Source organism: Aphelocoma coerulescens, chromosome 5, assembly GCF_041296385.1.
Source record: "Aphelocoma coerulescens isolate FSJ_1873_10779 chromosome 5, UR_Acoe_1.0, whole genome shotgun sequence".
NCBI lineage: Eukaryota > Metazoa > Chordata > Aves > Passeriformes > Corvidae > Aphelocoma > Aphelocoma coerulescens.
In genome coordinates this window covers 57,946,190-57,959,687 of record NC_091019.1, presented here as the reverse complement: position 1 = coordinate 57,959,687, position 13,498 = coordinate 57,946,190, and the positions used below count along the sequence as shown (strand labels likewise).

General features: G+C 41.9%; 1 protein-coding gene across 2 annotated transcripts in view; it reads right to left on the bottom strand.

Moving 5' to 3' along the window:
• Positions 1–13,498, bottom strand: part of TRMT61A (tRNA methyltransferase 61A) — a 23,473-nt gene extending 9,975 nt beyond the window's left edge. The window contains exons 1-3 of one of the 2 annotated variants that reach the window (XM_069018364.1): positions 13,401–13,498; positions 10,397–10,761; positions 266–532 (exon numbers count right to left, since the gene is read on the bottom strand). In XM_069018364.1, the coding sequence (XP_068874465.1) occupies positions 266–532; positions 10,397–10,727 (598 nt within the window). In that variant the 5' untranslated portion in view covers positions 10,728–10,761; positions 13,401–13,498. Of the gene's footprint in view, positions 1–265; positions 533–10,396; positions 10,762–12,413; positions 12,587–13,400 lie in introns of those variants that run through there. The other variant, XM_069018366.1, reaches the window with a different exon arrangement.

Sequence of the window (13,498 nt, the reverse complement as noted above, 5' to 3'; positions counted from 1 at the left end):
CAAAGGTTCAAAGGAGTTTTTATAAACTGCCCATGCTAATTGTAGCAGCTCACATGGGCCTGTAGGAAAAAATTGTTCTTCTCCTTTCAAATCTTCCACTGTAAATTGAAGATGCCTTTTGAAGGTTTTACAGCCTTAGAAATGCCTAGAGAGTGACATTTGAGAACAATGATCACACAAAAGAAGGGAGCACATGTAGCGTATGGCTCAAAGGCAGAGATGTGTGCACAGTGCTTCCCGAACAGAAAGAGAAAAATGCAGTTACCTTCAGCTTTTAATGCTGACTTTGCATGTCCTATGGCTTCCCATGGAGATGGGATATCTAGGAACACAGCATCTGCAACGTTTGAGACCCCAAAGCCATTTTTGCAGACATCCTGGTTGGTCACGGTGACCAGGTGCTCCACCCCATGCTCCCGAAACTCCTCCCGCGCCTTCTCGGCCCTTTGTTGGTGGAACTCCACTGTGTACAGGTGCCCAGTGGGAGCCACTGTCCGGATGAGAGCATGGGAGAGGGACCCACTGCCTGTACCTAGAAAAGACAAACAACTCATGAAATTGAGTTTGTCAGTGCCAAACACCAGAACAAAAGTCTTCTCCATTAGTCTTCCTGCTTGGAACACTTGTTCAAAATTCAAATGAGCACAAACCACTGGTTCAGCTCCTGAAAGAGAACAGTCCTTCCTTCACAAGGAGAGAGGGACTAGGTGACCTAGGAAACAGTCTTCTGAGTCCTCAAAGCATTCATGAAAAAATCTGGCAAACCCAGGATCTGTCCTATCTCCCAGGAGTAGGAAACTAATGCCAAGGGTCAGCTATAGCTGTAACAACTGCCTCTAGAGAACACGAGGAAGTAAATGCAACAGGAAAAATTCAGGGAAATTAACTGGAGAGGTTTTTTTCGAAGTGTCAGACTCTTCTGGGGCGAAAAGAGATTAAGGCAAATTTTAACGGATTTTCAAAACCTTATACTTCACTAAACAAAGAAAAGATGTTGGCAAGGGTCCGTGCTTGAAAATCCTATTAATATCCATGCAAATAAATGGCTGTCAGTATACAGTTTGCTTTGCACAGATCTCTTAAGAGACATCCTCAACTCCCACTGGAATTACCCAAAACTAAGGCCTCTTGGCTCCTTGCAGCCACACTGATCAAGCACCTGCTTTCACAGGTCACTTACACACATACACACCTACACAAGCTTAACTTAAGTCTAACAAAATCTACCACAAAATTGTAAGTAACTACAATTACCACATACAAACAGGGACTAACAAGACAAAGACTTTTTTTCCTTGTTTTAGTTTGATAATTTAGGAAACTTACTTTAAATGATCCGTTGGCATATTAAATAGATGAATGACTAATAATGAACATTTTCACTGAAGAAAACACCCATATACCAATTCCCATTGCAAATTACTCACTCAAGTGGCATTTAACAGAGTAACCCCCCAAATTCAAAATTCCACAGCAACCCCAAATTATCTGTTTATTGATTCATAATTCTGTGCTTGGAACACATTTCTCCTGTAGAAATAAAATCAATTTCTAGCTATTTTCAATGACTGTTCAGCCTGAGGCAAGTTCTTTCAGCTAACATAAATATTAAAGAACTTACAAAGGACAGAATCTGAACTACAGGAGCTCAGAAACAAGTAGCAAGGAAATTAATTAGGGGGCACAGGGGCTGTCACAGCCACTTAATTGGCACAGTCCTTTCCATAATCATACAGGAAGTCCAAGTTCACTGGCAGATCCCAGGTTCTTGCCCTCTAATCAAATTAATGGAAGGAACACTGTTATGGCACTGTATTTAATCTGACATCTCTGAAAGGGGAGACATTCAGACTGTAAACAGAGCTCAGGCCCATGTTTGCCACCGGATCAAGCGGCTGCACCGCGGAATCAGCACTGCTCCTCTGCTTCCCTCTGAGAGGGCTCTGACCCAGCAGGCAGACTGGCACCCCCCTACAGCTTCAGCAGGGCAGATTAGAGGTGGGGGAGACCTACAGATTTTAGCACTGGCTTCAGAGAGGTCCAAGAGAAGAGAGAAACTTTTACACATATGTATTTAGTAAAGTGAAAATACAGGTATTCAAGGTAGTATTAAAATAAAACAAAGAAAAAGCAAAACACACCTAACATGTGCATACATCAAAAACTACCCTGTCATGGCACTTGTAGGATTGAAATGTCAACATGAACTTTTCCCTGGTCAAAGGAGTAATGGTAGCACAGCAGCCACGTGGTTGTGAAAATTCAATGATATATCTGCATAGCAAAGAAATAGTATTCCATTCATATGTTTTTAATGACAAAAAGCAGGGAGCTATTACTCACAGGATGCTAAAGACTGAAACTCTGCTTTTACATTTCATGCCAAAAGAGAGGATTATACAACTGAGAACTATTGTAAAATGAGAGAATTTAATTGTTTTAACCTCTCAAATGCGTAGTGCTGCACATCTCTCTGCTAATCTAAATGAGTGAACAGGAGGCCTGTCAGCACAGCTGGGCTGTAAGCAGAAGAGGAAGGCAGCTTGCACATGTATCCAGTTTCCTTGTTCATATTCTTTTACATTTTTAATCACTTTCCTTTTAATTCTGCTCTTGAAAATACCACAGAAGATACCATTTGTCTCCTCCATAGGAAAACCCATTACGTTTTTTGGCTTCTTTTCTGATACTCTTCTTTTATTCACAAACACTCCAAGCCAAACCCTGAACTAAAACCAGGATGTTGGGAGTCACCACTTGCAGGCATATTACAGACAGAGCTTTTGTTAAACAAGGTTGCCAGGAAGTATTTATTGTTGACTGACTACCACAAACATGAGAACAATACACATGTATCACATTTTAACATATCAAATTCTATCACATTATTATTATTAATGGGAGTATTTCTGAAGATGCTGCCTCTGTAACAACACTCTCAAAACTGCAGGAAACAAGGAACAAGATGGTTATGAATCACCCGCCATTGTAAAGTCTCTCTTTAAAAACATATTCTGAACCTGTGACATGATGATGACCCTTAACTTTCATGTGTCCAATAGATCAGCACATTCAATGTGATCCATTAATTTGAGAGTCTGGCATGAGTCCATACCTGCCACAAGCCCTAAAGCCCAATCAGCACTGTCTACCCAAGGCAGGGGTTCAACCCTATGTTTTTGTGATATTGTAAAAGGGGAAATTAATGTTTTTATTCACCCTCTTCCCTGCAAATCTGCAACATTCAACAGTTCTGTCCTCCTGCCACCTTCTCAATTTCTCTTTGTCCTTATTTCAAAATTACTACTGAAAAAAAAGCAAAATAGGACTCAAAGAGTCTTAGGCACCAGTTTGGAGTAAGTTCTAGTCAGGTACAGGTTTCCTTGGGAATTGAAAGGTATCCTTAGCATGATACAGAATCAGTCAGGACAGCAGCAAAACATGAGGACTACTACTGCAGACATGTACTAGAATGCTACCAAACCAGAAATAGCATACCTGAATTACCTGTATACAAATGAAACAAAAAACTGGATACTCAAAAATTACTGTTTTGCATCAGAAGAGCCAAGACAAGAACTGGAAGAACATCAGCAGATTTTCATTCTCATAGAGGTGCAGTGAAATGCCTGTGTTCCTGATATGACCTAGAAAGCAGAAGGTAAGACAACTAGAACAACCAATTTATAATTTTTACACCAGGATGCTCCCTTTCTGACAACCTGCACTATAAATAGCCTTAGAAACTGTTTGCTCTCTACCACAGGATAATGCCCACTTACCTATTGCACATTAATCATGAATGGACTCTGCAGAAGAGAGGTAAAACAACAACAATTCAAACTGTACTGAAGACAACAGCACAGCTGCTGCTATAGAACTCACCTAGGTGAGCACTTATGTCATTGCTAATTTTCACCTGGAAAATGTGATGCTCTTTTACATTGACTGTTCTGTGATCTCAAACATCTTAGTCAAAAAGCAGACATCTGCATTGCAGACATTTAATGAGACACCGCAGGGGCCCCAATATGCCACACAAAGCTCAACATCTGAGGAGGCAGCACTGTGCAGGGGCAGCCCAGAGTAAACTAGGAATGGGCTCCACTTCAGTCCAAAGGCAGGAATTAAGCTCCTGTGTTAAACCCACAGGATTTACGTAGCTAATGGCCCTGCACAGATGCAGTATCCTTTCCTTCTTCTTGGGCTCAAGCACATGACATTCTCCTTCTTTAGGGGAGTGTTTCTGCTCCTCTCCCAAAACAAAGAGAATACTGCAATTTTAGGATTTCAGTCCTAACAAGTGGACACCTATTGAAACACTCTAGATCAGCACCTACTGGTATTTCCTTCTGATTTGCAGACAAGAAAGTATTGATCAGACAAACTTCTCGACTGCCCTGACCTCCAACAGATCTGTTCTTCTCACCCTCTGCTTATTCAAGTGACAGGTTTTCCACAGAGAAGCCTCCACATACCTCAGCCATCCTGAGGCAATGTCCATGTTAAAATAATTTCTCACCTTCTCAAAGTAGCAGTGGACAACATCTGAGCTGTTCAAAAATAAAGCATGTTCTTTCAGCATAGAATACTGTCAAGACTGAGCATCACCACAGCATCGTGCACAGCACTTAACTGATATAGAATACAGGGCACATTTTACACTGTTTTCTGTTTAGTCTGGTTTCCTTATTGCAAAGGATATTTGTCTAATCTCCTGGAATCCTACCCATGCCATAAATATAAGTGACCTGATTCTGTGTTCCACTACGTTTTCTCTTTGCAGGCTATCGCTTAGCTTGTCTTCCCTAGAAATTTCTCATCATAGTGCTACTTTTTAAAAAAAGAGCTACAAATTGTCATTTAGGATCTATAGATGTTTACAACTGTATGTAAGCAAAAGCATTTTGGAATAAAGCTGAATAAGCTCTTAAGTGCATAAAAAGGCTCATATTGCTTGCAAATGGGAAAAAAGAAAAGTATGCAAAGTGTTATTTAATACTGGGTTTCTAAAATATCTAGTAACATTTTAGTAGAACTTAAGCTTCTGATGCAAAATTTGGCTACCTAAGATATTCTGAAATGAGTAAATGCAACAAAACAATCACAGTGTTGCTCTATTTGTCTCCTAGCTACGCCACTTAGCCCTAGCAAATAGTAAGATAGGTCATGAGTCAGCCATGAGAACGGAAGGAGCCTCAAAACCAAGGGAAAATTAATCTTGAGAAAGAGCTAACAACTCCACAGCTAAAATCTGTCAGGAAACACTGAACAGATGAAGACTGCTCGCTGTACATGACAAGTTTGTATAATGAATTGTAATGGGTATATGAAAAGATATTAAGAATTTGATGGAAATTAACCCAAATATCTTACTGGGAAGATAGTCAAGGGCACGAATCACAGTGGCAGAGGTAAAACACGGGAAGAGCATGGACAGAGAAGGAAGAAAAGAGGGGGAGAGAATTTCAAGATGAGGTGATGGCTGAAAGAGAAAACAGCTAATCAAGAAGTTCACTTTACAGTCAAGAAGTTCCCTTTACAGAAGATTAGCTTCTCTCCTGCCTATCTGTCAATGACACCATGCTGAAGCAGGCATTTTAGGCAACGGGCTGGAGATCAGAGAGAGCCTCTGCTCACTGACCAGACAGAGGACTTGAGGCAAGGATAGTAGGGAGGTTTTCAAGGCTAGCACTGCCTACAAAAGAATGTGAAGTATTAACTTTTTCTTAGAGATTCAAGTTTTCCTTACAGATTCAAAAGTCTGAATTTTTTAGGGAGGAATATTCTACAAAATGGACATAATAGTGTTAAGAACATGGTTAGGTTCAGAATTGTGTGAAAAGTGTGCTTCGTGGTCAGGTGAAATTACAGGACGAAAGTGAGTCCAGAAAGTCTGGAAACAAAGGCTTTAGGGTATGAATGGCATTCCTCACCAGCTGCATGACAGCCACAAGTCTGAATACATTACAGTAATGCCTCATGTGGTCAGAAGTTTGGTTCATAGAATCGTAAGAGACTCATAGAATGAGCCTGGGTTGGGTTTGAAGGACACCTTAAAGAGTCTCTAGTTCCAACCCATCTGCCTGGGGCAGGGACATCTTTCCACTAGACCAGGTTGGTCAAAACCCTATCCAGCCTGGACTACACCACCTCCAGGGATGTGGCATTCACAGCTTCTCTGAGCAACCTGTGCCAGGGCCTCAGCACCCTCACAGTAATGGGCTTCTTCCTAATATCTAATCTAAATCTACTCTCTTTCAGTTTAAAGCTATTACCCCTTGTCCTATCACTCCATGCCCTTGTAAAACTTCCCCTCCCCAGCTCTCTTGCAGCCCCTTTAGGTACTGGAAGGTGCTATATGAGCTCACTGGAGCCTTCTCTTGTCCAGACTGAACAACCCCAGCTCTCTCAGCCTGTCTCCATAGGGAAGGTGCTCCAGCCCCCCGATCATCTTCATGGCCTCCTCTGGACTTGGTCCAATAGATCCCCATCTTTCTTACTGCCCCTCTGTTGGGGGCCCCAACACCAGTTCAGTGCTTTGGTATGGCAAGAGAATACTGTGGTTCATGACACTTGTACTGATGAGGCCTTTCTAATACTTCAAGAGGTGCTATACAAGGAACAGGTTTTCTAATTCTTCTCTCACTCTAACCTGAACAGCTGCGAAGAGGTAGATAAGGGAGACATTAAAAAACACAGACATAATTAGTTTGGGCACATTCCAGAATCAAATTAATACTTCCAAACTTTGGTCTGTAGTGTACACTAAAAACAAAGCTGCCAACAATTTACATGTCCTTATGACACAAAAATTGTAAAGACACGAGCAGTATTTGTCAAAAAGTCTATAAGCACTTCAGAAGAGTCATAAGCATAAGGCTGACTTGCTGGGACTCCACAATAAACTCTGAAACATTTATTAAGTATCCATTAATCATTAAGTCCTCATTACTTTTTTATGAGTGTACTCTTTAACAAAATCTATACCCAGGCTGTGAGTTTGAAAATTTCGTAATTGTTTTTGAGAAGCTCTAGTGTAAGGCTGGGTGGGAGCTCCTGTTAGTCCTTCTCCGAGAAACCATGAGGAGCCAGAACACTGCTCTCAGCCTTCAGAAATCCAGTCCCTGAGCTCAGAAACCCATTGCTGTGTGGCAATGAATAGGGTTTAGCAATTTTTAATTTGGGATTTAGCTGAAGGGAAACAAAAAAATCCAATTAACATTTTTGCTCATGTGAGTCCGATTTTGTGAATGCTGAAGGATCCCTGGGATGGTGGTTAAAGTACTTTTGACTACATTACGTTTTGTCTAAATACTATGCTCCATCAAAGCCAAATATTTTTGAGATTTATCAGATGAAATGAGGTTTCACATGCTGTACTATTAGGACAGTCACTCTTATGTCTCACCATGGAGAGAGGACAGTAAAAAAGCTTTGATGTGTGGGGACTGGAAAGAAGGGACTTTTTTTTGGAAAAAATATTTGAAAGGTTTCATATTGGTTCCCATGTAGTATCAAAAATAAATGTAAACTCCTCAAAATCAGCTGTCAAATGGAATTATTATCCTACAGGGAGCCTAGCCTGGGAAGTTGACATCAAGACTAGATTTGGAGAGTGGGGTGACACAAAAGTGAAAGATTTAGCCTTTTCCGTTATCTAGGCATTGCTGCACATGCAATAAACACAAATGGGATTATTAGAGTTACCTGACAAGAATGAAATTTTCATACTATTGGGCCACTCCTAGCAGGAATTTAAGCAGCTATTTTGAGTATCATAGTTCTGGAAAGATGGGGCAGTTAAAAACTGTATCCAAGTGGGGAATTCCTCAGAGCAGGGACCAGTATTGATCTTAGCTCTAGTAACAGTGCTAACAGTTTTAAAACTCAACATACCTTTATAAATTAGAAATTAGCAGAAGACAGAAAAAGGATCATATTCCTACACCTCCATGTCATCAGGCAGATGCAGAGTCTCCTTATAGCTTCCTCAGCAGAGTATACCTGGGTCATTTTAATTATGCATGTACTGCTGACAAGCTTGCTCTTTATGTGTTTATTAAAGAGGATTAAAAATAGTAAAAATTGTATTAATATGTTTGTATCTTCTAGGACAAATCATGACTAATCAATTTAAACTATATAATTAAAGTGATAAAATCAAGCCTTCTGGTTACTCTACTCCATTTTTATTATCACATGCAGAGTATCATTTATATTCACAACATTTTCACATGACACAGAGGGTATTTCATCTTACTTTTTCAATCATTTCTTCTCACAGTTGTGGAGACTAATTCAAAATTCTGCTTGCTTACAAAGGCTAATACAGGACACATTTCCACAGTCGAGTTAGTAAGGCAAGAGGAAAAGAGCCCAGCTTTTTTTACAGAGCCTGCTTTGCCAGTCAGTACAGCAACTGTGTATGTAAGTCCAAATAATAAAAAAGACAGACCTCTGTGCTAATTAATGCTCAAAATACACCTAAACCCAGCACTAGCAGGAAGTAGACTCAAGGGTCTTACTAGACCAGATTTCCGGTCGTGATTCTACTCACCATCATTGGGCTGGCTCTGTCTAGCCCACAAAAGGTTAATTTAGAGCTAATGATTTTGGATCACCAAATACCACCGAATTTAGGATGGCACCAAAGCAGGCTATATCACCGCACCGGAGGCTCCAGTCAACACCTGTCAAGTTTTTAATTCAAAGTAAATCTGCAGTAAGCTCTCTTGCTTCAAGGTTAGCCAGACGGATTTGTTGCAGTACTCTTTCTTCTTTCCTTTCTTTGTGGACAGTGAACCTTGCAAGCAATACAAGCATAAATACAGCAGTAAAACTGTTCACTTTGCCTAGAAAGCTGAAGTTGCATTGATAGTACAGGCATTAAAATGAACCTGGTGACAGTTTCCCATTAGAAAAAAGGATTGTTTGTGGCTACGACTTTTGACTCACAACATTTTTGGAAATGGAGTGTTTCCATTTCTTAGCTGTTTAGACAAGCAAGAGATTAAACATTTTCATCCTCTCTAGGCACCTCTAACATTATTGAAAATATTTTATGTACAGCTCTGTACATTTGACTACTCCAAGTGAGACAGGACATGGAGCAATTAAAATCTCCCCTCCCCGCCCCCCCAATAATTTGTTATTTATTCTTCCCATCCTGTCTAAACATAGCAGGAGGGGAAGAGCTGATGAATACAGCAACTTGCCATGACAAAACTAAAAACGTCTGATCGTCCTACAAACCAAACTACAAACTCATAGGACCCAACCATTTTCAGAGTATCAGAGGCTTCTGCACAGGGCTTTGCCTGCTTCAAGTGCTGCTGTACAGCAACCAGCTCAGTGCACTGCCTGGTTCTTAATGGGTGAAACTGGATGCAGAGATAAGTGGTGTTTCAGTTGTGTTGGAAAGTGGTCATTATGCCTGAAAAGCTGCCCAAAATTATTATGAGTGGGAACAGTAAATGGTAAGCGCAAGAAAGTACAGTGCATCACAGTCCTGTCATACTGATCCTTTGCCATATCTAGGCTTGCGAAGGAAGTGTATGAAACTGCTTCATAAAAATGCTCAGCCAGAAAAAACAAGGGCAAACTACCTCCGTTCCTAGTTCTCCAAACCACCGAGATTCACCCAAATCAAGCAAGCCTCACAGTGCCTGTAGTAACAGTTATGAAGACATTATCATAAACTTTATGTAACCAAGAAATCATTTATATCAAATTTCACTCCTTACTTCCATATCAAGCAAAATCACAAAAGGTGTAATAAATTAAACCAAGTTTAGAAACAAAACACAGCCCTGTGGTGAACACATCATCCATTGTATTGTATCAGGGATTTTGCATAAGGTTGTGGTGCTACAAGTAGATTACACTTGGGAAGAGAAGAATGAAATGAAATTTATGTACTTACATGGCAAATATATATAAATACTGCCAATTTATTTCTCTTACTAGTTCAGCACCCTATCACCAGAGTCTCTTTCACCAGATTATCTCAACTATGTTCTCTGAAACTGCAAATTCAAAGCCGGAATCTTGATTCAAATCATGTATTTAAAAATATTTTTTAAGTACTTAACAACAGTTTTAGACAAGCGAAATGAAAATGTTTACATATTTCTTCTAAGAAGATGAATTAACCAAACACGTGCTCAGAGGTATAGCCATACATGAGGCTGCACACCAAGACAGCATCAATTTTTGAAGAAACAGCAGCTGATAACGTGCACATGAAACAGAATTCTTCAACATGTGGGCAGGGAGAATTGTATCACAGTTGAAAAAAAGTGCAACTTTTTGCAAAATATAAAGAAAATCCTGTTTTTTCATGAAAGTGTTGGTGTTAGTTCCTAATAAAGGATTTCAACATAGTAATTGTTACCTGATTCACATACTATGGAGCCTGGCTTCAGTTCCAACATCATGGTGATTAGAGAGATGTCAGTGGAATACAGAATCTGCGTCCTGTGCGGGAGATTCATGGTCCACAGTTCTGGAGTTGGATGAAGAATGAACACCCATCCTCCTTTACTGCAGGTCACTTTGGAGCCATACTTCTTGCCTATGAGGTCTGTGGAATGCCTGATGACCCCATACTTAGTCTGTGTTACAGTTCCATGCTGGACTTTCACAGGAAACATGGACTCGTGGCCCAGGAACACAATAGCTGTGTCACCATCCTTTATCGTATCTCTGTATTCAACAAAACTCATTGTGACAATCTTGTTGCTGACTGATGATTGTCACCTAGAGAAGAATAAATATGTCAGGATAATTTCACAGGACCACAATGGAGCTGAACCTACAGACATAAACCCAAGTAATTTTATTTTCTCCAATACAGAACAAAACCCCACTGTGCAAATAAGACGTTAGCAAGAGAGCTCCAGGAAGTTCAGGGACCTGCATCCACTGTACTCTTGATCCAATTACAATCAATGGAAATATCCCACAGATTTGAACATAACAAGTATTTTTCCTGGTTTATGGCACATTTTAAAGAAAAACCAAGAAATACATCATTATTTACTCAGCCTGCTCCACAATGCTACTGCAGGTTACCACCAATTTCAGCATCCTGCTCAATTACAGTTCATGAGCACTCAGAGCATGTTATTAAGTAGTAACTTCTATTCCCATCTTCTTGCTCATTCCTTGGTGATTTACAACACAAAGACATTCTGCTACTTGCCTGGACCTCAGTCACCAGCTATTAGGAACACTAACAAAAGTATACTTGAAAGTTTTCCAAATGAACGTTTAGAGATAGGCTAAAGGCATTAATTTATGCATACACTTGACTAACTTCGTGAAAAAAAAAAAAAAATGTGGCCTTTAATTTGCCATTGGGGGTGCCAAGTAATTGTCTGGGAAGTGATCTCCGCTACAGCTAAATGTAAACAACCACTTGCAAGCTAATGCCAACAGCTGAATCACTTCAGCCCCGTGGTCTCAGGGCTGTTTTAGAGAATAACAATTAAATTTTGATGGCTTTGAGAAGACAATCTAGAAATCAGAAGGCAGTTTACAATGAAACCTGACGTTGCCTTTCAGATAACGCAGCTAACTGTCTAAGCTACAGGTTGATCAGTTCATGCAAGAATTGATTAATGAAGTAATAGGGATCCCAAAGTTAGAAATTAAAGCCTATGACAAAAGGCTTTGAAAGTCAGATTTTTGGTACATCATCCCTGGCAGAATTAAGAGCAGCGTTACTTTTAGTTTCAGAATAATTACTGAATTGCAGTACTTTTGTACTGAATATTTAACAATCTGATCCTGCTTCACCATTTTAATTAAAAACGTTCCGTTCTCAAATTGTAGTCTGGTTTTGCTGACCAGAACTCCATGGAGCTCAATTTGCTGTTAAGAAGCTAGATTTGTAATTTTTCCACTGCACTCACTGAGGTTGATAAACAGATGTGCTTGTGGCCGAAACTTCCAAAGTTTATGACGTGCTTATTGTGTAAGGTGTTCAGATGCCAAGGCAGAAGAGGCTTGTCTGGACACATGGTGAAATAGCAAAAAAGGCATCCCATGAATTCAGACATCCCATGAATTCAGAAATGTATACATGAAGGACTTTGTGAGATAGAACAAATGCTGTGTTTTATAGCTTACACCTTATGATTATGTTTGCGTCTTAATCTTTCATAAATGATACTTATAGTTCTCATTCCACATACTATTAATGTAGCGCAGGTTTCAGCTCTCATAAGTGTCATTTGAAAGGACCTCAAATGGAAGCCATTTCTTTCACAGTATTTACTGCACTTACACCCATGTGCAAAAGAACATTCTTGCAGCAGGCCTGCAGGAACACTGAGTGAACTCCTCTCCCTATGATTACACCAACTGGCTCCCAGCTTCCTTGCCTTCCTTTGAGCCACTACACTTACCATAGCTAATTGTCACAGAAGTGAATCACAGAATCATCAAGGCTGGAAGGGACCTTTAAGATCACTAAGTCCAGCAAGTCCATCCATGTCAATGCACACTGACATCCCAAGTGACACATCTCTCAGGCTCAGACCTCACCTGGCACATTATATTCATACACTTGGGGTAAAATTGGCATGTATGAGGAATTTTGGAAGTTTCTTTGCCTCACCCCTTGTCAAGGAGCAAAGTGAGCTACAACCACTTGAAATACTTCTCATTCCCTGGCAGTGCAGAGACTCCTGTACTGTTACATTTCTCCCGGAGCAGCACACAGGGGATTGGTGCAGCACCGCTGTTGCCACACGCTGTGGGGGGAATTGGTGATGGGGGGATGGCAGTGGCGGGAAACTGAGGCGGTGCCCCCCTGCCACGGGGTCAGGACTTTTCTGTGGGATTGCCACGGCTGCAGCGACCTAAACCCAACGCCCCAGGCCATCCCTCGCAGCCTCACAAACTAAACAACTAACACGATTCTGTGTTCCCAGGCACACACCTCTCCCCCCGACCAGATCCCACAGGGAGCTCCCGCAGGCTACCCCTTCCCCCTCCTGAAGTCTGGCTGCAGCCGAGGTAGGCACAGCCGGGGTAGGCACAGCCCCCTCACCGCCCAGGCACACGCAGACTGGGGAGTCGCTCCCTGCCCCCGCTCAGAGGCGACCCCGGTGCCAGGGCCCCCCTCAGCCCCCTTCCGTAGCCCGAGGGCGGTAACGCGCCTCCTGCACCCTAGCAGCTCCTCAGCCCGTCCCAGCGGACCCGGGAACCTCAGGTGCGGGAGACTGAGAAGCACGGACTGGACAGGGAAGGGGTGAGAGGTGGGGGATTCGCCTGCGGGAGAGCAGCGTTAACCCGTGACGGCCGCGGGCGCCGGCTCCGCGGGGAAGGAACGCCAGCGCCCCGTGTCCCCCCGGCTGCCATCGGCTCTCCCCGTGCCCCCGAGCCGTTACCTCCCCAGGCCCGGCCCGACCCGGCCCGGCTCTCCTCACACGCGGAGCCCGCCCAGCACCGCCTTCCGCCCCGGTCGCAGGTTGCTGACGCTCCCGCC